Genomic DNA, 20,928 nt, shown 5'->3' with positions numbered 1-20,928 from the left:
TAAAATTTCTTGCATTACTTTTAAATTTTTAAATTCTTGTGATTTCTTCTATAATCCATTCATCATTTAAAGTATATTGTTCAATCTCCATGTGTTTACATAGCTTCAGTATGTTTTCTTTTTCTTTCTTTTTCTTTTTTTTAAGAGAGAGAGAGGGAGGGAGGGAGAGAGAGAATTTTTTTAATATTTATTTTTTAGTTTTCGACGGACACAACATCTTTGTATGTGGTGCTGAGGATCGAACTCGGGCCACATGCATGCCAGGCGAGCGTGCTACCGCTTGAGCCACATTCCCAGCCCCAGTATGTTTTCTTGCTGTTTCTAATTTCATTATGATATGATAAGAAGCAAGAAGTTATTTTGAATTTTTTTATTTGCTAAGACTTGCTTATGACATAAAATGTGTTCTCTTTTGGAGAATGTTCCATGAACATCTGAGGGATAAAAATGAATTCAACTATTGTTGAGTGAAATAGCCTAGAGCTGTCTGCTATGCCCATTTCATTTATAATAAACTTTAGATCTGAAGTGTCTTTACTGATTTTATATCTGATTGGCCTACTTATTGTTGATAGAGGTATGTTGAAATCAGTTGGTATTGTTGTATTGGCGTCTAGCATTTGTTTTATATAATCAGGTGCACCCATGGTGGGGCAGAAATATTTATTACTATCATATATATATATATATATATATATATATATATATATATATAATATTTACTATATCCGAAGCACCTTACACGTGTTTTCTTTGAGCACTTTTTATCTTCCCAGGAAAACAGGAGATGTTGTNATATATATATATATATATATATATATATATATTCTGGTTGGATTGTTCCTTTTACCATATGAAGTGATCGTCTTTGTCTCTTGTAATTAATTTTGGCTTGGAGTCTGCTTTGTTGAACATAAGTATGGCTACTCTTGGTTTTCTTTTAGGCTCCATTTGCATGGAATATTTTTTCCACCCTTCACTTTCATCCTCTGGATGTCTTTGCTAAGAGGTAAGTCTCTTGAAGACAACATATAGTTGGGTCTTTTTAAAAATCCACTCTGCCAGGCAATGTCTTTTAGTTGGAGAATTTAGACCATTTACACTCATTATTATAGGGAGATGTTTACATTATTTCCTGCCTTTTTTTTTAAGAAATCAGATGTTATTCTGATTTTTTTACTTTCCTCTAAATGTTACATTTTCTCCTGAGGCTTTTAAAATTCCATCCTTATCCCATATATTTGGCATTTTAATTATAATGTCACACAGAGGTTCTTTTTTGCATATTGTATGTAGATGTCCATATCATACCTGATATTATGTCACTGAAATGGCTCTCAGTGTCATTAGCCTGTATCTCAGTTACTGCCTCAATTCCAATAATTCTTATGTTGGGTCTCTTAATGTTGTCCAAGAGACTTTTAACTGAATTTTTAATCTGATTTACTGTGTCTTTCATGCTGGGGTTTCTATTTGTTTCATTTTCAGAACCCATCTCTGTTTATTGAAATTCTCTTTCAAATCCTGTGTTTTCTCTCTTAGTTCATTGATCACCTTAGCAATAAGCTTTTTTTAATTCCTTGGGATTTCATCTACTTTATTATCTCTGGATTCAACCAGTGGGGGGTTATAAACTTTTGAAGGCATCTTCTTGGCCTGTTTTCTAATGTTTTCTGAGGTCCTATATTTGTGCATGTGTTGAGGTGGATCTCTCCTCCTCTTTAATGTGAAAGTCCTTCAGTGAATAGTTATCTCTTCATGAGAAGCACTAGACTTTGGGGGTATGTTAGCTTCCACACATTTGATCAGCATAATCAAGTGATAAGTCCAACCACCACTAGCAATTTGAGAAGAGAGTAACTTCAAGTAACAGTGGTAATTTAAAAATAAGCCATATGTCAACATATGCAATAAGAGTTATTACCAAAAATCTCTGCAACTCCATTAACCAAAGAGAAAAGTGGGTTAGAAATAATATAGACTATGTGAAGAGATCAAGCATTAGTTACAGTATGCCAAGTTGAATTAGAAGAAAGATTAAAAGGGACACAGAAGATAAAATGAGAGAAAAATGGATAAAGGAGTGGAAGAGGACAGACATGGAAGAAAAAGGAGAAGAGCTATCATAAAAGGATTCAAATAAAGACAAAATAAATCAAATTGGAACTCTGGTGAAATGCAAATTGTGGAAAGACATTGGAGAGCAGTTTACATGAAGCAGTTAATGTAATAACTGTCTTACAGATACTCAATTTTCTTCTTGCTGAGGTTTCTGAACTGGAGATCTTTCTTGGATTTCGACTTGAGAATCTCCCAACTATGAAGAAGTCTGTCTGACACAAATATATTGCTGTTTGTTTACAGCTCTTACCCAGACTGGCCAAATTTGCTAGGGAGTCTAGATGTTCAGCTCCATCCCCTCCTTATCTGGCAGCCCCCATTGGTAGAGCGTTGTTTGATTCCGTGCAGACTTCACAATTCAAATGGCTTTGCTATTGTGAAGGTGAGAAGTGTTATGGTCTGGAAAATGTTCCTATGATTCCAGGATGTTAAAATTTGTTAAGGTTTATTTTATGTCTCAAATATGGTCTACCTTAATGTTTTATACACTTTTCAATAGGGTGTGTATTCTGTGATTATAACTTTTAGTGTTTAATAAAATGAAGGTCTATTAGGTCAAGTTAGGTGATATTAGTTTTCAAACATTTTATACCTCTGCCTTCTTGTTTATACAAATTACTGAAAGAGAAATGTTGAAGTCTTCAGTTATAACTGTGGACTTTTCTCTTTTCAAATTATCACTTTTTGCTTCAAGTATTCGGAGATCTGCTATGATATGTAAGTGCATATACATTCAGGAATATTATGCTACTTATAAAATTAATTATATAATGTCACTTTGTAATGTCCCTGAAATATCGCTTGCTAGTTATCCTTTGTTTATATTATATATTGTTTAATATAAATATAGCAAGTCCAGCTTTTTAACACAATATTAAAGTTAAAAATATACTTAGAATAAATTCACTCTTTTTCAGGGTCAATATTTGCTTCTGAAGACTGTTACAACGAACTTAACTCTAAGACTGACATTTCTGGGAACTGTGGTATAACTGATGATGGATACAAAGCATGTGAAGCTAAGTACGCTTTAGGAAACCCTAACAGAGAACTTCTATAGCCTTGTATTTGAAAATGTCACCAATTAAGTTTATATATAAACAAAGTATCATCTACCCATGAAGTAAGACCATGTTTCATGAAATGATACATGTCGTAGATGCAGAAATACACAACATTTCTCTTCCTCATCCAAATCATCCCCAATGTTTTTATCATCAAGGGTTTTGTTTACACAAAGGTACATTAATTGCTCATCAGTAATTATTTTTTTTTTGTTTTGCATGCCATCTCCTTAATTTTACAAGGAATGATGATCCTGATAGGATTGAAATGAAAATACATGAATTTTTTACTATCTAGAAAGCATAGTGCTGAAGAACAGACGTACATTCTATCACCAGACTTCTTGACTTTACATCCTAATTTCATTGTTGACCTCTTTGGGTGACCTCAGGCACCAACAGCACAAAAAAAATATTCCATATCCCCTTTGATGAGATTTATCAGTAGTTAACATTTTACTAATTTGTTTTATCTTCCTGTTTTTATAAGTCTTCTCTGTCCATAATTTGTATGTACCACTTGAGTGGAAGTTGGAGATTGTGCTTCATGACCCCTAAATCAATCAGCCTGTCTTTCCTGTGAATAAATTCTATTGTAGCTATAAAAGATGAATCATATTAAAATTTCATTCGTTTTTTAAACCTTTTCCTTAGAACTATTTTCCTTTGCTCAGGAATGAATGCAAAATCAGGTATTTGCATCTATTCAGAATGTACTTTCAGGCTTCATTAATCTGGAACATTTCTTCTCCTTTCATTTGTTTCTTCTCCTTAGGTGTTTGCTTTTCTTAAATACTACAGGCCATTTATTTTGTAGAATTTTTCTCTTAATTTGAATTTGTTTGATATTTTTCAAAATTATATTTGCATTTTGATCTTTTTACAACACAAGTAATGCTGTACCCTCGAATGTACAAAATTTTTTTTACAAGTGCATACAATTTTCTTTCAGAATTGGAAATTGCATGTTAAATTGTTTGGTTGAGTTATTTTTTTAAGTCTCCCAATTGTGATGTTCTAATTTTTCCCATTGTAGTTAACATAATTTGAGAGGGAGTCGTGTTGAGACTGTAGGCATATTCTTTGATCCACCTGTTTTCAAATTCATTGATGAATTTTTAACTCAATTTTTTTTATTTTGCTTTGTACAGATACAAATGTACTGCAGGAAAAAGCAGTCCACTTCTCTGTTTAAATTTGTGCCTTTCCTTATCTATGTACTCATTAATATCCATTCTGAATCAGTAATTATTATTTATTCAATGGAATACATTACCATTCAAAAATATTTTCAATATTTTTGTACCAATAGTAATGTATTTTGAAATTTTTTTTCTCGAATCATCTCAGTTTGACTCATGAGAACCTCTTTCAGTTGATCACTGTATCTACCAAAAGTCTACACGATTCTTTTAGAACTTCCAAATTTTTCTAGCACACACAAGAACAGATGCTGGGGCTCCTGTTCCACCTCTCCTTCCCAGGCTCTGCACACAGCTGTTTGTCCAAGGAACCCAAGTTCCTTTTAATAGAGGACAGCACCTGTGCACATCTTCTAATTCTGTCCCCTGATTATTCAAGTTAAGAAAACTGAATGTGCTTGCATGAATTTTTTAAAAAGTCTTATCTACAAAATACCTTGTTACACAGTTCCTGTCTTAAGGCTCAAATTTCATGCAATCCTTTCCTTTCTAGTCATGTGCCAGTGTTTTCAAAGTGTAAGTGTGTGTTTGAGCATGTGTGAACATGCACATGCTGTATGTTGCAAACAATTCCGCCTTATTGCAATGCCTTCCAGCCAAAGACCACCAGGAGCACAACTGGAGTTAAATTGCATCCATCACACACTGTAGCACAGACGCACAAGATGGGAAACTGTGAGCACCTTGGCTTCAGAGTTTTATAGACTCACACTGTCAGATTTGTGCTTGTGTCGGGTGGTTTATAGGAGGGTGTCAGGAAGTGGATCTTTGCTCTAAAATGGATGTTTCCAAGAAGTGGAGGTAATTCCATGATCGTATGCCTCTTGTTTGCGTCTCCTCTCTGTGTGTTCAGACATGACCTGTGGAGGATGCTTGTCTTTCTTGATCTTCCATGGTCACAGGGTGACTTTGCTTAACGTTGGTGTTCTCTGGGACCACCTGTGTTCAGCAGGGGGACACCAGGAGTGCAGGACAGCTTTTGTGTCCTCTAAGGTCCTGCTGATAACATCTGGCCTTTGCCTGCAAACTAGGGGCTGCTTTGATCATTGTCCCTTCCCTCCATGGGCCAAAGACAAAAAATTCAGGTCACAGCAAATTGCTCTGAGATATCCAGGTTTCCAGGATGGCTGAACTGCTGCTGATTAGGAGGTCATCTTCTCTATTTCTTTACTTATTCATTCATTTATTTTTGTGGTGCTGGGGATTGAGCCCAGGGACTCATGTAACCTAGGCAAGCACTCCACCACTGAGCTACTTCCCCAGCCCAGTTTAGGGGATCATTAAGACAACTTGGGGATTGGGGTTGCGGCTCAGTGGTAGAGTGCTTGCCTGGCATGTCTGAGGCACTGGGTTTGATTCTCAGCACCACATTAAGTAAGTAAATAAATAAAATAAAGATATTGTGTCCAACTGTAACTAAAAATGTGTTAAAAAAAAAAAAAGACAACCTGGGTGGCTTGATGCCGAACAGAATACATGGGCCAAACCAAAATGATATGGCATAGCAAGATGCTCACATTAATCCCTAGAACATAATACCCTAAATGATACATATCATTTATATATACATATATAGACATCCCTAGTATGTCAAAAGATATTTTAATTCCTTAATGTAACTTCAATCCTCAAAATTTTCATTTTAAAATAACTCTCTTGAAACAGATGCTATACGCAATGCTTAGCAAATTTTTGGCAGCTGAAATAAATTCAACTGATGTATTTAAAGAGAGCCATTGCTTCCCATTTTTAATTGTGTAAAGTCTAGCTTTCTATCTAAAATGTACACACTTCTAGATTCCATCCTGCAACATATTATCTATGTGCCTCACAAAAGAAAACTTTGAACCTTACCTTTTTTGTCCCTAACTGCACTGGGACTGATAATACTGTTCCTTCCCTTCTTTACATGACTCTTTAAAGAATCTGATTTTCCTGTTGAACACATGCAACACGACTAAATGTTTTATCCTCATGAAGTTGGTATCACAGGTTTGGACTTCATACCATTACTTTGCATCTTTCTATTCTTAAGTAACTGTAGATTCACAGTTGTAGAAATCACGGCAGGGGTGATGGAGAGGATCCCTGTAACTTTCAGCTCGCTTCCACGTGGCAACATCTGCCGTGACATAAAAATCTGCAGTACAAGATCAAAATCAGGAAATTGAACATTGGCAAATTCATGCCATTTATTCAGGTTTCATCTGTTTTACGGAAATTCATAGTAAGGGATGAGGAAAGGTCCATGAATCATCATCTTAGGACTGTTGAATTTTCCCAGTAATGAATTTAGAATGTCTCTTAATTTATTTTAGTCTTTGAATTTTTTTTTCTTTCTGCTAGTTTACTAGAATCTGTGTGCAAGGGGCCTCTTCCTTTTGCTAAATACATCCCTAAATACTGTGTTTTCAAGGCTATCATGAACACAATAGTTTTCTAAATTTAATTTTCACATTGTTGCTGATCTGTAAATGTCATAACAAAATTATAAATGATGGTTTTTATTACTTTTTAAACTTTTTTATTTGTTCTTTTTAGATGTACATTAGAGTATATTTTGACATGGAGTATAACTTGTTCTAATTAGGATCCCATTCTTGCGATTGTACGTGATGTGGAGTTGCACTGGTTGTGTACTCACATATGAACATAGGAAAGTGATGTCCCATTTATTCTACTGTCTTTCCCATTTCCCTCCCCTGTACCTTCCCCCCATTCCCCTTTGTCTAATCCAATGAAGAACTTCTATACTTCCCCTCCCTTGTTATGGTTTAGCATCCACATATCAGAGAGAATATTCAGCGTTTGGTTTTGGGGGACTGGTTTATTTCACTTATCATGACAGTCTCTGGTTCCATCCATTTACCAACAAATGCCATAATTTCATTCTTCTTTATCCATTCATCTGTTGAAGGGCACCTAGATTGGTTCCATAGTTTAGCTATTGTGAATTAAGCTGCTATGAACATTGAAGTGGCCATGTCACTGTAGTAGGCTCCCCAGGAATCGCCACGAGAATGGAATCCCCGCACGAGAACTCCAAAGTAGTGGGTGCCTGAGGCGGACAGCAGGGGTCTATATACAATTGAATACACAGCTTAACTTAACCATCATCATCTCAATGGCTCGCTGGTGTCACCTCTCAACCACTCCCTTCTGGCAAAATGCCATGTGTCATCCTGAGGCTGTGGCCCTCAACATCTCCCCCCTTCTGTTTAATTAAATAATAAGCATGTGGCTTAGGGACCGGGCCTGTCTTAGGTTGTCCAATACTACATATGGTCCTTACCCATCATCAGATGAGCTGACCTCAAGGCGTCAGCCTCCTGTCTTAGGTTGGTACCATTGCAATTGGATCTTACCCATCATTGACTACCGGTCCAGCATACAGCCATACTTGTGGATAGGCCTTTGCACCAGTGGGGGGTGAGGTTCTTTGCCTCACCTCTGTTGGCCCCCAAATACCAGTGGGGGGTGTGAGTCCTTTGGGTATACACCAAGGAGTGAGATAACTGGGTCAAATGGTGGTTCCATTCCTAGTCTCTGAGGAATCTCCACACTGCTTTCCAGAATGGTTGCACCAATTTTCAGTCCCACCAGCAATGTATAAGTGTACCTTTCCCCCACATCCTTGCCAACATTTATTGTTACTTGTATTCTTGATAATTGCCATTTTGAGTGGAGTGAAATGGAATTTCAGTGTAGTTATAACTTGCCTTTCTCTCATTGCTAGAGATGTTGAACATCTTTTCATGTATTTGTTGACCATTTGTATTTCTTCTTCTGTGAGTACCCATTCAGTCCCTTTACCTAACAAATGATGTTTTATATTGATCTTTTTTATTAGAGCTTTATGATTATATATAGTATTTGGGTTCATCCCAACAAACTTACACAGGCATGGAAATTGATTTCAGTTCAAGATCCCCCCTTTTCCCTCCCCCTTGCCCCCACCTTTTCCCCTCCCGTTTTCCCCTCCCTTCCTCCTTTCCCCTTTTCCTCCCACTCTACTAGACTTTCTTTGGCTCCTTTATATTAATCTTGATCTTTGGCATTGTGTGACCTTCCTGAACTTTTTTCTTCTGTGTGTGAGTTTCTTAGTCTTTATATCTCGTATCATATCATATGCAAGTCAGTTTCTAAGTACATATTATTTTCCAACAGCTATGCCTTCAGTTTCTTTCTAACTTGATTGCACTTTCTAGATCTCCATTAAAATGTTCAATTTTAAGTGGAAAAAGAGAATATGCTTGCTCCTTCCTGATTTTATGCGGAAATATTCAGCCTCTCACTCTTAAGTTTATTGTTAGCTACAGAGATTTTACAGATACTCTTCCTTCATTCCTTATTCGGTTGAGGAAGTTTCCTTCTAGTTCTGGCTTATTGAGAGCTTTCAGTTTTGCATTGAGGTTTTGTTTTTTCAAATGCTTCTTATTCCGTATTATTAAAATGAATTCATGTTTTTAGTGGGTTTTTTTTTGGGGGGGGGGTTCGAAATTAATTGTTGCCTGCATCCTTTTGCAGATTTTGAATTTTTATTTAAATCTATTCACTTTGGAAATGCCATTCAAATATTTCTCTATTAAAATTAATGTTTTTCATTTGTGGATAAATTCTAGGGATCGGAAATGTGGAAAATTAATATGTAAATATGGAGGTAGTCATATCCTTCAGTTGAAAGATGCCACTGCCATTTATGCCAACATAACTGGAGACATCTGTGTTTCTTTGGAATATAACAAGGGTCATGCAGAAATAAAGAACATGTGGGTAAAAGATGGAACTGTTTGTGGTGCAAAAAAGGTTGGTGTTCTTTTCTTCCTAACTTCCTAATATTTTTATTACATGATAAACAGTATTTTTACTCAGAATTTAAGTGTGCAATCAAAATAGAAATTTAGAAAATAAAAAAATACTGCAATCTGTCACCATGCATAGATGATATTACTATAATATTTCACCAATGATTTTATACTTTTCTTATGGATGCTGCACATATGCACTGAATTAAGAATCACACTGTTCATTCACTGTATTTTATTAAATTATCTCATGTTTTTTAAAATTTTTTAGTTGTAGATGGACACAATACTTTTATTTAGTTGTTTCGTTTTTTTTAAAATGTGGTGCTAAGGATCGAACCCAGTACCTCACGCAAGCTAGGCAAGTGCTCTACCACTGAGCCACAACCCCAGCCCCAAATTATCTCATATTATACAGAGTACTTCAAATGTCATAAACTATCTTGTGATATCATTGATTTTAAATAGTTGTTTAAATAATATATGTCCATTAATATAATGAAAATAAAGAATTCATAAAGCAAACAAGTTACATATCTGAAATACAATCATGCTTTCCATTTTCATGAGCCTTCCTCCATTTCTACATACATATATATAAATAGACTATTTCTCTAGTATATCTTTGTATTTTCATAAAATATTCCATTGTTTTATCTGCTTTTGATATTTTATCACTCAACATTATCAAACACATGAGCTCTGTGTCGACATTTCTTGTCTTCCAAGATTTTCCCATTTTGTGAAATATTGAATACTTGTATGCATACACATAGGTACAGAAGATTGTTCAAGTTCAAATTAGTCTCATGTGCAAATTTGAAATCATAAAGCCAGAATATAGTAAACCACTTGTTGAAGAACAGAGGGAAAGCCAAAATATACTTGGGAGCTGAAAGATATTTTTTGTGAGTAAACAGTAAGAAAAAGAAAATGACTTTCCACATTTTGGTTGTCAGCAAGTATAAGTGAAATCTAAGAATTTTTTCACATATTAATTGTCATTATGAATGTATACATATTCAAAATAGATCTTTTTTTCATTTAGTTAAGGAAATATATTCCATACAAATAGTTCTATTACAACCTAACTTTGCTAAATATTTGCTCAGAAAATTGGAAAGGAGAAAAAGTATACAAAAGAAAAAATTGTAACACCAAGTGCTTGCACAAAAACTAGATCATCTTTAAGACTTTGTACTACCTTTGCTTTCATGGAATTTACTTTGCAAAAACACCGAATTAAAACCCAAGACTATCTTTAGTCGTAAATTATTTCTAGGCTACATGAGTGAGGAAGAGCAAAAATGCCATGTATCTGCTATTGGTTAGTGGATGATGATCAAGCCAGCTACTCTTTGAGTACTTTGACAATTTTTATGTGTTCATTGTTTTTGGAATAGCTCATATGCGAATGTTCATTTGGATTTGAATGAATACATTATCATGAGAAATTTTTAAATTCCTCTTGTCAGCAAAGAAAGGGTAAGAGATTTGGGTACTAGTGAATAAGGGTAAAAATTTTGAACATTACCACTTCCTTTGTAGCTATTCCTAAAAGGAATGTAACCAAGAGATGTGTAGTTAAAGGATCTGAAACTTCACAAACAAAGTATAAGCACAAACCATGACAGGAAAACAGGGGAAAGGAGAAGGGAAGGGCCAGAGATCATAAGGACACAGGGAAGATCCGTAGAGAAGGATGAGAGCGAGGGAGGAGGAAGGACGGGAAAGAGGGAGGATAGGAGGAATCAATTTTTAAAAACCATGCTATGTGCAGATGTCGATATACCACGGGGAATTTCACCTTTATGTGCACGTGGAAAGCACCAATCAAAAATCAATAAATAGATGAGTGAAAGAAGGACCAGAGGAGGAAGGAGAATGGGAGGAGGGAGGAGGGCAGGGAAAAAAGGGGCGATGCGAACTGGGACGCGAAATCAAATGCCACGCGTGTTCGACTTTGTCAGGATCCACCCGACGACTCTGCTTATCTATAAGGCTCTAATAAACATATTTTTTGAGGCAGACCAGGGTGGGAAACATCCATACATGAATCAAAGGGGACAAATGGAGAAGTCAGAGAGGAATAGAATGGAAACAAGAAAGCCCCCACACTTGCTGTCTTATGATATGGCACCCACTCTGGCTGACTGACCCCACCAGGGACCCCATGAGGAACATGACATTGCCCCTGACAAGTTAATGACAAGTAAGACCACCTCAACACTTTGGGATTTTTTTTTACCCACCCTCAACTTAGAAATTTAACAGCTGAAGAATGTGAAACTATCTTTAAAATTGGTGCAACATGATTTTTTTATTTGCCTCTAAAAATTATCATCAAGGAGGGGAAACATGGGGATGTAGCTGAGTTCAGTGGCAGAGCACTTGCCTAGATGCGCGCGGGCCTGGGTTCAGTCCTCAGCCCCTGAAAGAGTGACTGGTTTCAGATTCCTAAAGGGAAAGCATTTGTGCACTCATGTAAAAGAACAAAGCCAGAAGATGTAGGCAAGTGGCACGTCACACTGCTGCCAGGAGCTGAGCAGGTGGAAGTGCACTGGCTGCATCTGCAACACCACACCCACCCTGTCACAGAGAGCCCCCGCTGGAATCCATGCTAAAGGTCAAAAGCGTAGGGCGTTTATCACCATGTCCCCAGAGACTATCCCATTCGTTGTATTTTGCAAATAATAGATTTCTAATTGAAAATGTATTCTGTGACATTTATGTGTTTTGTAAAAAAAAAAAAAAAGTCTCTTATTGTGAAAAATAAATTTCATATTATTATGAATACTATTTTATATTATGATGAAATAGTTTTATATATATATTTCATATATCATGGAATAATGGCTATCTTGGCTGATTCATCCTGTGTTTTATTCATAGTTAATCCCTTTTTAAATTTCTAACTTTTATTGAAAAATTTTGTCATAGATATTTAAGGTGCACAACATGACAGGTGATATACATGTACATAGTGAAATGATAACTAGAAATAAACTGATTAACCTGTCCACCACTTTCTCAGCTACCTGTATGTGTGTGTGTGTGTGTGTGTGTTAGTTATGAGCACCTGAAGTCTGATCTTTTAGCAAGTTTTAGTGCATAACATTAGAACAACAATCCTTGTGCTGTCCATTAAAGCTCTAGACTTATCCTATATAACTGCGAGTTTGTACCTTTAACTACTTCTCTCCATCTCCTCCTCCTCACACCTAGTAACCTCCCTCTTGCCCTCCATTTCCAGGTATTTGAGTTTTTCTTTTTTATTCCCACACATAAGTGACATCTTGCAGTATTTGTCTTTCCGTGTCTGCCTTATTTCACTCAGCATAATGCTCTGTAAGTTCATTCAGCATTTTCTTTTCAAGGCTGAAAAATATCCCATTTTGTAGATAGATGGAAGGTAGATAAATACCACAATTTTGTTTTCCAAAAGAAACACATCAAATGCTGTCCATCAAAGCGGTGTGTTATGAACCTTAAATAAAGATTTCAAAAGTTAAAGTGATTAACTATGAATGAAACACAAGATGAATAAATGAATCCAGATAGATTTGATACATTTAAAATCTGTTGATGGGCTCCCAGTTTGTTTGGCTGTTGTGACACATGGGCAATGAACACGGGAGTGCTCATTTCATTTCCTTGGGTATGTGCTCTGGAGTGGGTTTGCTGATTCATACAGTAGTTCCAGTTTGGGTGTTTTGAAGGATCTCCATATAGTTTTCTATAGTGTCTGTTGTTAACTCACACTCACACCAACAGGGAATAAGGTCCCCCTTTGTCCTCATCCTTGCCAACGTATTTCTCTCATCTTTCGATGATGAGCATCCTAATAAGTGAGTTGATATGTTATCGTGGCTTTGTTTTGCATCTCCCTGATGATTAGACGAAGAACTATATACCTGTTAGCCACTTTTATATCTTCTTTGAGAAATATTTATTTGTCCCTTTGCCCATTTCAATCAGATTACTATAAATATGTATTTTGCCACTGTGTTGTATGAATTCCTTACATATTTTGGATATTAACCTTTTATAAGACATACAGCTTGCAAATTTTTTCTCTCAAGCCTCAGATTGCCTTTCCATCTCATTAATTGTATCTTTTGCTTTGCAGAAACTCTTTAGTTTCTCTTGTTGATTTTTGCTATTGTTGCTGTATTGTGAATGTAATATTCAAAAGCTAATTACCAGGCCAATACCAAGGAAGTTTCCCTATGTTTTCTTCTGGAAGTTTTATGGTTTCATTTTGAGCTTGCTTTTGCGTATGGTGTAAGAAAGGGGTCCAGTCGGATTCTTCTGCATGTGGATATAGTTTTCCCAGCACCACTTACTGAAGACAACATTCTCTCCTCATTGTGTCTTCTTCATGGCTTTGTCCAAAATCCATTGAGCATGCATGCTTAGGTTTATTCCTGGGCTCTCTATTCTGCTAACCCTATATTGTGTGTATTCTGTAAGTGTTCTGCTTCACCTCCTACCCTCTCAGGCATGGAAAAACTGTGTCCAGAATGCACTCTCTTCATCTGCTGAATAATTGAATAGGTTACACTTAGAGACATTCTTGGCTGATGGGGGTGGTAATATGTATTATTCTCATACCTTGAGTTGAGCGATTTCACCACTTCATCTACAAAGCTGAACATGGCCTGTCAACTATCTCTGTGGTAAAATATGGACAGCATAAACTTTGTCGCTGCAATCCTGTTTGAGTTTAGAGTTCAGGAACATCAGTGCATGCTCCATTGCTAGAGACTTCTCATCATCCTGTCCAATTCATTAAACCCCAGCATCCCTTCTTCAGAGACGCTGCTCACCACTATTACACTTTCTTACTCTCTGAATTTAAATATTCTAGGTACCTCCTGCAAGTAGAACCATACAAGGTACGTATGGTCTGGCTTATTTCGCCTGCATAACACTTTCCAGGTTCACGTGTGTTTGTAGCATGTATCAGAATTTCATTGCTTCTTTTTTTTCTTTTTTTTACAAAAGGCAAATTTGATCTAATAAATAGTAAATCAAATTCTCATGGGTGAGATCCTTTACCTTTGATTTCTTTTTTTAATTTTATTATTATTTTTTAAATACACGACAACAGTGAAATGCATTACAATTCTTATTACACATATAGAGCACAATTTTTCATATCTCTGTATATAAAGTATGTTCACACCAATTTACGCCATTATACATGTACTTTTTTTACATTACAATTTTAATGCACATATATACCACAATTTTTCATATCTCTGTAAATAAGGTATGTTGACACCCAAACACCCAATTCAAGTCTTCATACATGTACTTTGTAAGGGTGAACAGCATTCCATTTTCTTTTTTTTTTTTTATACCACATTTTCTTTATTGATTCGTTAAGTTTTCCTGATAAACTGACCTTTGTCCATATAGATTGTCCTTCTCTATCTCTTGTAATAGTGCTTGATTTAAGTACTTTTTTGATATTCTGCCCATGCCTGTTCTCTTTCGGTTACTATTTGCCTGGAATATCTTTTTCATTTCCCACCTGTTCGTGTCTTAGAGACCCAGTTAGTCTCCTGCAGATGGTCCTCAGCATGGCCATGATTTATGTGCTCTGCCAATCCATGCCATTAGATTGGAGAATTTAATCCATTACCATTAATGTAGTCACTGACAGAGAATGTGTTTGTGCCACTTTCGTTGATGTTTTATGTTTTCTGTTACTTTTTGTCTCTCATTTCTTCTAGTACTGCCTTCTTTTGTGTTAATTGATGTTTTGTAACAGGACATTTTGATTTCCTTCTTTTTTCCTTTGATACGGTTTCCATAGGTATTTTCTTTGTGATTTAAAAGATATAAAACAATATCTCCCAAATTATAACAATCTATTTTGGATTGTCAACAAAGTAACATCAGTCACATACAAAATCTCCACTCCTTTACATTTTCACCCTCTGCTCATTTTTCATGTCAAAATATCCCATCCTTCTATACTGTGTGTGCCTATTAACAGATTTACAATTATTTTTATACATTTGTTTTTTATATCTCATAGAAAATAAAAAATGGAGTTGCAAATAACAATTACAATAATGCTTTTTTTATACTTGCTCATTTTTTAAATATGTATATGCTTATGTAATGATCAAATCAGAGTAATTAACACATTTATCACATTAAACTTTTATCATTAAAGAATATTAAAAAATCTTCTATTTGAAGTATATAATGAGCTGTTGTTAGCAGTAAGTGCTAGAACTTTTTCCTCCTTTCTAACCATAACGTTGTACCTGTTGACCAATCTCTCTCCATCTCACCTTCCCCCATATTATCTCCAGCCTCTGGTATTCTATTCTTAACTTTTATTTAACCTTTTCAGATTCATGTGTGATTGCAGTATTTATCCTTTTGAAGGTGCCTTACTTCACTTAATCTAATCTTTTCCAGGCTTATCCATGTTTTCACCAAAATAAGGTTTTGGTTTCATATTTCTATGGATGAATAGTATTCATATGTATGAATCGCTTTTGTTTATCTGTTCATCTGTTGAGGGGCATTTAAGTTGACTCTCTTGGCTGTTGTGAGTAGTGCTACAGTAGGCAGGAAAGCACAGTTGTCTCTTCAATGTATTGATTTCATTTCCTTTGGACAAGTACCCAGGAGTAGAATTGTTGGATACTACGGTAGTTCTAGTTTATTTGTTTGTTTGTTTGTTTGTTTTTCTTCTCTTCCTCCTCCTCCTTCTCCTCCATATTGCTTTTCATAATGGCCACACTACTTTACATCACCAGTAATGTGTAGGAGTTCCCTTTTCTTCACATCCTTGCCAGTATTTGTTACTTTTTATCTTTTTAGTAATAGTATTTCAAACTGGGGTGGGGTGATATTTTGTGGAAGTCTTTAATCTCAGTATAGTGGAGTGCTTTAGATTAAATGGTAAATCCAGGTGGCATATCACCTTTGACTTTCCACTTTAGGTGTGCAAGGAGAAGGAATGTGTAGACAATTCATACCTGAATTATGACTGCACACCAGAAACTTGCAACAATCAAGGTGTAAGTACCAGTACCAATGCTATGAGGTAAGAATAGAAATCATTTATACTATCCCAAGAAAGCAAATGCTCCTCAACACACACACACACACACACACACACACACTCAGATACCCATAAGCCAACAGGAAAATCAGCCTGAGGTGACCTTTTATGAACGTAGTTGAACACATATAAATCTATCTGCTTTTCTTATTAGGTAATATTTTCCTACTTTCAGGTATGCAATAACAAAAGAAACTGTCACTGTAATGCTGATTTTGTACCTCCTCAATGCCAAGAAGAAAAGGAAGGCTCAGGAGGGGGGAGCATTGACAGTGGCAATCATGAAAATACTGCTGCTGCCACTGGTGAGTATGAATAAGAAATTGCAAACATGATTCAAGTGTCATTTTAATTTATGAAGTTTAATTAAGTGAACAGCCATCTTTGGTACACCAATTTATATCTAGATTGTGAGTGGACATCAAACAATAAACCACCTATGTCATTTATATTTTACTTCTGAGGGTGTCAGAGGAGTCACTGTGGTTTTTCCAGTGGAGGGACTTTAACTTGAGGCCTAAGGTAACACAATGGCAAAGATGAAAAGCTGACCCAGAGAAGGGTGGAGCCACCCAGGTGTCAACACCACCAGAGAGCCACGCCCACTCCTTGGGGCAGGAAGGACAGTCAATGGGAATGAAATTGCCAGAAGCAGCCAGGAAGCTGCAGCAGGCCTGTGGTGTCAGGGCTGGATGGAAGGACGTCGGCCTTCAGAGGTTAAAGGAGTCACAGGGAGGAAGGAGGAGAAATACCATGGTTGCCTCATTCTCTTTTGATCCTGTAAATCATCCAGTGATCCCCACTGAACGGTCCTAACTAGAAGACAGCAGGTCAGGGTCTTGGGAAATGCAGTCCTCTGCAGTGTTGATCAAAGCAGAGGCACGACCAGGATGGATTTTAGAGAAGGCCAGCAGTGACCAACATATCCAATAGCACCGAGGGTCAGGAGACTTGATTTACTTTATATAAACACTTAAATTTACAGATGATTAGACCGGATTCTTCCTGATTTTTGTTAACATTTCTACATTTCATTCCACATAGGAATAGGCTGACAAATTGGAAACATGAAACTTTTTCCATCTTAGTAACAATTAGTTGCAATTACTGGCTTCTGCTTATGAGCACACAAGCCATTTACCCAATATGCAGTGAAGATTACTTTCCTAGAATCCAGGGTGGTGTTAATGGTATAACTGATCAATCCAGTCCATAGAACTGACATTCTGGGTCTCCCATGGTCTTCCTGCAGATTCTGAATTTTTAAAAATATTCAGTCTTGGAACTCTCATTCCTGACACACTGATTCTTTTGAAAATCGTCTGCACTGTATGAACTTTAACGGCACTGAGACACAAAAATACAACCACTCAACTCAGCACCCCCTAAATTCATAACCCACGAAATTGTGAGAAAAATTAAATGGCTGCTATAAGTAATCAAGCTTCGAGGTAGTTTCTTATACAGCAATATCTAGCAGAAAGAATTAATACCCGGTGTAGTATATTTCTGTAACAAGAACCCAACACACATGGCCTTAGTTAGCAGTTGGAAGAAGTGACACATTATTATAGCTTGTGGTGATGGAGAAAATAGAATTCAGCCTTCCTGTTGATGAGAAGTAAAATGCAGGGCAAATATTGAGAATCTGGATTTTTTTTTAGGGAATGGGATTAAAAATAAAATTAATTTTCATTCCAGGTCTTTTCAATCAAAAGCTTCTTAAAGAAATAAATGGCTAGGACTGGGGCTGTAGCTCATTGGTAGCGCCTGCCTTGCACTTGTGAGGCACTGGATTTGATCCTCAGCACCACATAAAAATAAATAAAGATATTATGTCCAACTACAACTAAAAAATATATTTAAAAAAAAGAAATGGCTAAAGGCCAAATTTGAGATTTTTGCAAAATAAAATTTTATCTCGGATTAAAAAAAAAATGTCAAGCATTTGACTATAATCCTCTCTGTTAAAACTTCAGAAAAACTTATGTTGACATCTGGTACAAGTCCCTTTACCTAAACAAAAGGTAAGTGTTTTCTGGGAATGACTCACATTTATCGTTCACCATATCAAAACAATAAAAAATACAATTGTCTAGTTTGGTGCAAAAAAAAAATCATTGACAAGATTGAATCTTTTGGGGCTGGGGTTGTGGCTCAGTGGTAGAACACTTGCCTAGCATGTGTGAGGCACTGGGTTTGATCCTTGGCACCACATAAAAATAAAAACAAATAAATAAAGGTATTGTGTCCATATATAACTAAAAACATATTTTTTAAAAAATATTGAATCTTTTAAAAAAGCATCAAATTAGCTCTATCTCCAGTGCACAAAAAAGAAAAGTATCCCCTCAAAAGAGAGCAAACCAACAGAAGACAACCACTTCAATCTGATAAAAGAACATCAACAACAAAAAAACTTGTATCCTACAGTTTTCCCATAAAATTGGGAGCAAAGCAGTAAAGTCAGCATTTACCATGACTATTCAATATTTATAGGTCCCAGCCTATAAGAAAGAAGGAACAGAAAGATTAGGAAAGATGAATTCATTTATGTGCAGATTTATGTGTAGATGATTCTAGAAGGAGGTATGAGAATTCCTTCAAAATCAAAATAAATGATAATTTCCTATATAAGACATGAAAATATATATCAGTGCAATAAAAGACAATTTAACTTAATCCAAATGTTATATGTGTGGTATTTTTTGTTTGAAATAAAGGCCAAGAAAAAATTCAATTCTTCTAGGGACCACACTTTAATTCTTTTCATCTATGGTATTAGAGACTACCAGGAATCGAAGGTTCTCAATAAAAAAAGCAAGAAACAGGACTATTATGTGAGCATCAAAAGAGCTTCTACTTATGTTGTTAGGCTACTTACTCTATATAAAAAAATGCTAATTGTAATTATTAAATAGTTTAAATTTTTATTCTAGTAGTCATAGTAAAATACAGAAGTACTCTTACTCAATTTCTGGCGATTGCCTTCTAACTGTGCCCTTCTCTCCTAGAAAGGCGCTTTATTGAGCGTACTTATTACGAGTCCAGAACTTCAAGATGGCCGTTTTTCTTAGTTATTCCTTTCTTCGTGATTCTCTGTGTACTGATTGGTATGCTGGTAAAAGTTCATTTCCAAAGGAAAAAATGGAAATCTGAAGACTATACAAGTGATGAGTATGTTGATTTCATATTTGCTTTGTTACTTACATTATTCATTAGCATAATATCTTATTAATCACATCATGATAGACGGATTAGTAATAATTAAGATTTAACTTGTCTTTACATGGAAAGATAGTACTTAATCTATTCGTGATTAATGTAATAAAGAATCAACAATGATTTTAAAAAGGCCGGCAATTTTAATCTTACAAAAGCTTGAACTCTTTTAGGGGCAAAATTAAAAGGAAATGATTTCTAATTAGTTTATCTACCTCCTTTTGTCATTTTGATCTTAATTATTAAATATATAGTAAACAGCAATACTTTACTTTTTAGTATTTGTATATTTCAAAGAATTTTTATATTTTATTTTGATAAATGGTAATAAGGAAGACCAGGACAGTCCCTGTTTGCACTTTTAGCTTTTTTTTGTACATAAATTGAGATGTAGTTAATTTTGTCCAAATTGAATTTCATAAACAATTTAATTAAATTAATACAATGAAATAAATAGAATATACTTCATGGAAATATGTTGACATTGCAGAAAGAACATGTAGCTAGTTATAATGCAGTTATCTAAATATATCAAAGTTATTTTTACTTGGGGTAACTATTGTGAAAATATTAATGTCAAATAACTGAAGAAATTGTAAGCTAATAAATTTGATAGAAATAAATAGGGCTAAGGATGCATGGTGAAAAAAATAAGGCTTACTAATATTTAGCTAATAATAATATGAATATAAAAACAATCTTGAGTTTATTTTCAAATAACCTTATATCACTGATCCTTTTCTTTTATGTGGGTGGGGAGAGAGTTTCATTGCTAGTTTCATTGATTACCAGGTGAGGAGTGTTCTCAGTTTGGAAACCCAGCTAGCAGGTAGGAATTCAAAACTGTTTCAAGACAGAGTTTTGAAGAAAATAAAATGAAATTATAAGGGATGTTTGTTTTCCTTTTTAAATACATAGGCAGCTTGAAAGCGAGACTGAATCCAAAGAGTAGTGTGGACAACAAGGATATCATGATATCACAGTAAGTTTCAGATACTTCAAGGGAGAGAGACAGAGAAATGTATTAGATAAATATGTATAATAAAATATATATTAAATAGCAATAGTTGTATAACCACATATAACTAAACTGAAGAATAGTTTTTGATACTTTAAATTACATCATTGATATGTTGTTATAAATGATATTTGCAAGTTATGTAAAATTTCTTGCAGAATTGTATTTTTAATTACTTTTTAAATTAGGTTATTCCTTTAGCTTCTGTGGATTGCAAATGTTGATTAAAGGGTATGTTTGAAGTCTACTTCCTGATTAGAGTACTTTTCTGCCCTTAACTACATCCGGTATCATTAATTTCCTTGGCCAAACAAGTGACTTTTTATTCTTTACTCATTCTTTCAGAGCAATTATCTTCATTGAACAGGGAGGGGAAAATGAAAAAGAAAAAAACAGGCATCAC

At 35.3% G+C, this 20,928-nt stretch overlaps 1 protein-coding gene across 1 annotated transcript in view; it reads left to right on the top strand.

Annotated features, from left to right (window-relative positions):
- Adam2 (ADAM metallopeptidase domain 2) overlaps window positions 1-20,459 on the top strand; it is a 59,303-nt gene extending 38,844 nt beyond the window's left edge. Inside the window, exons 15-20 of the mRNA XM_048801467.1 lie at window positions 3,039-3,144; window positions 9,010-9,193; window positions 16,164-16,241; window positions 16,461-16,590; window positions 19,300-19,462; window positions 20,426-20,459. Coding sequence (XP_048657424.1) covers window positions 3,039-3,144; window positions 9,010-9,193; window positions 16,164-16,241; window positions 16,461-16,590; window positions 19,300-19,462; window positions 20,426-20,459 — 695 coding nt within the window. The remainder of the gene's footprint in view (window positions 1-3,038; window positions 3,145-9,009; window positions 9,194-16,163; window positions 16,242-16,460; window positions 16,591-19,299; window positions 19,463-20,425) is intronic.
- Window positions 20,460-20,928: the final 469 nt, after the last annotated feature.

This window comes from Marmota marmota, unplaced genomic scaffold, assembly GCF_001458135.2.
Source record: "Marmota marmota marmota unplaced genomic scaffold, marMar, whole genome shotgun sequence".
NCBI classification, from domain to species: domain Eukaryota; kingdom Metazoa; phylum Chordata; class Mammalia; order Rodentia; family Sciuridae; genus Marmota; species Marmota marmota.
This window is presented reverse-complemented; position numbering and strand designations above follow the sequence as displayed.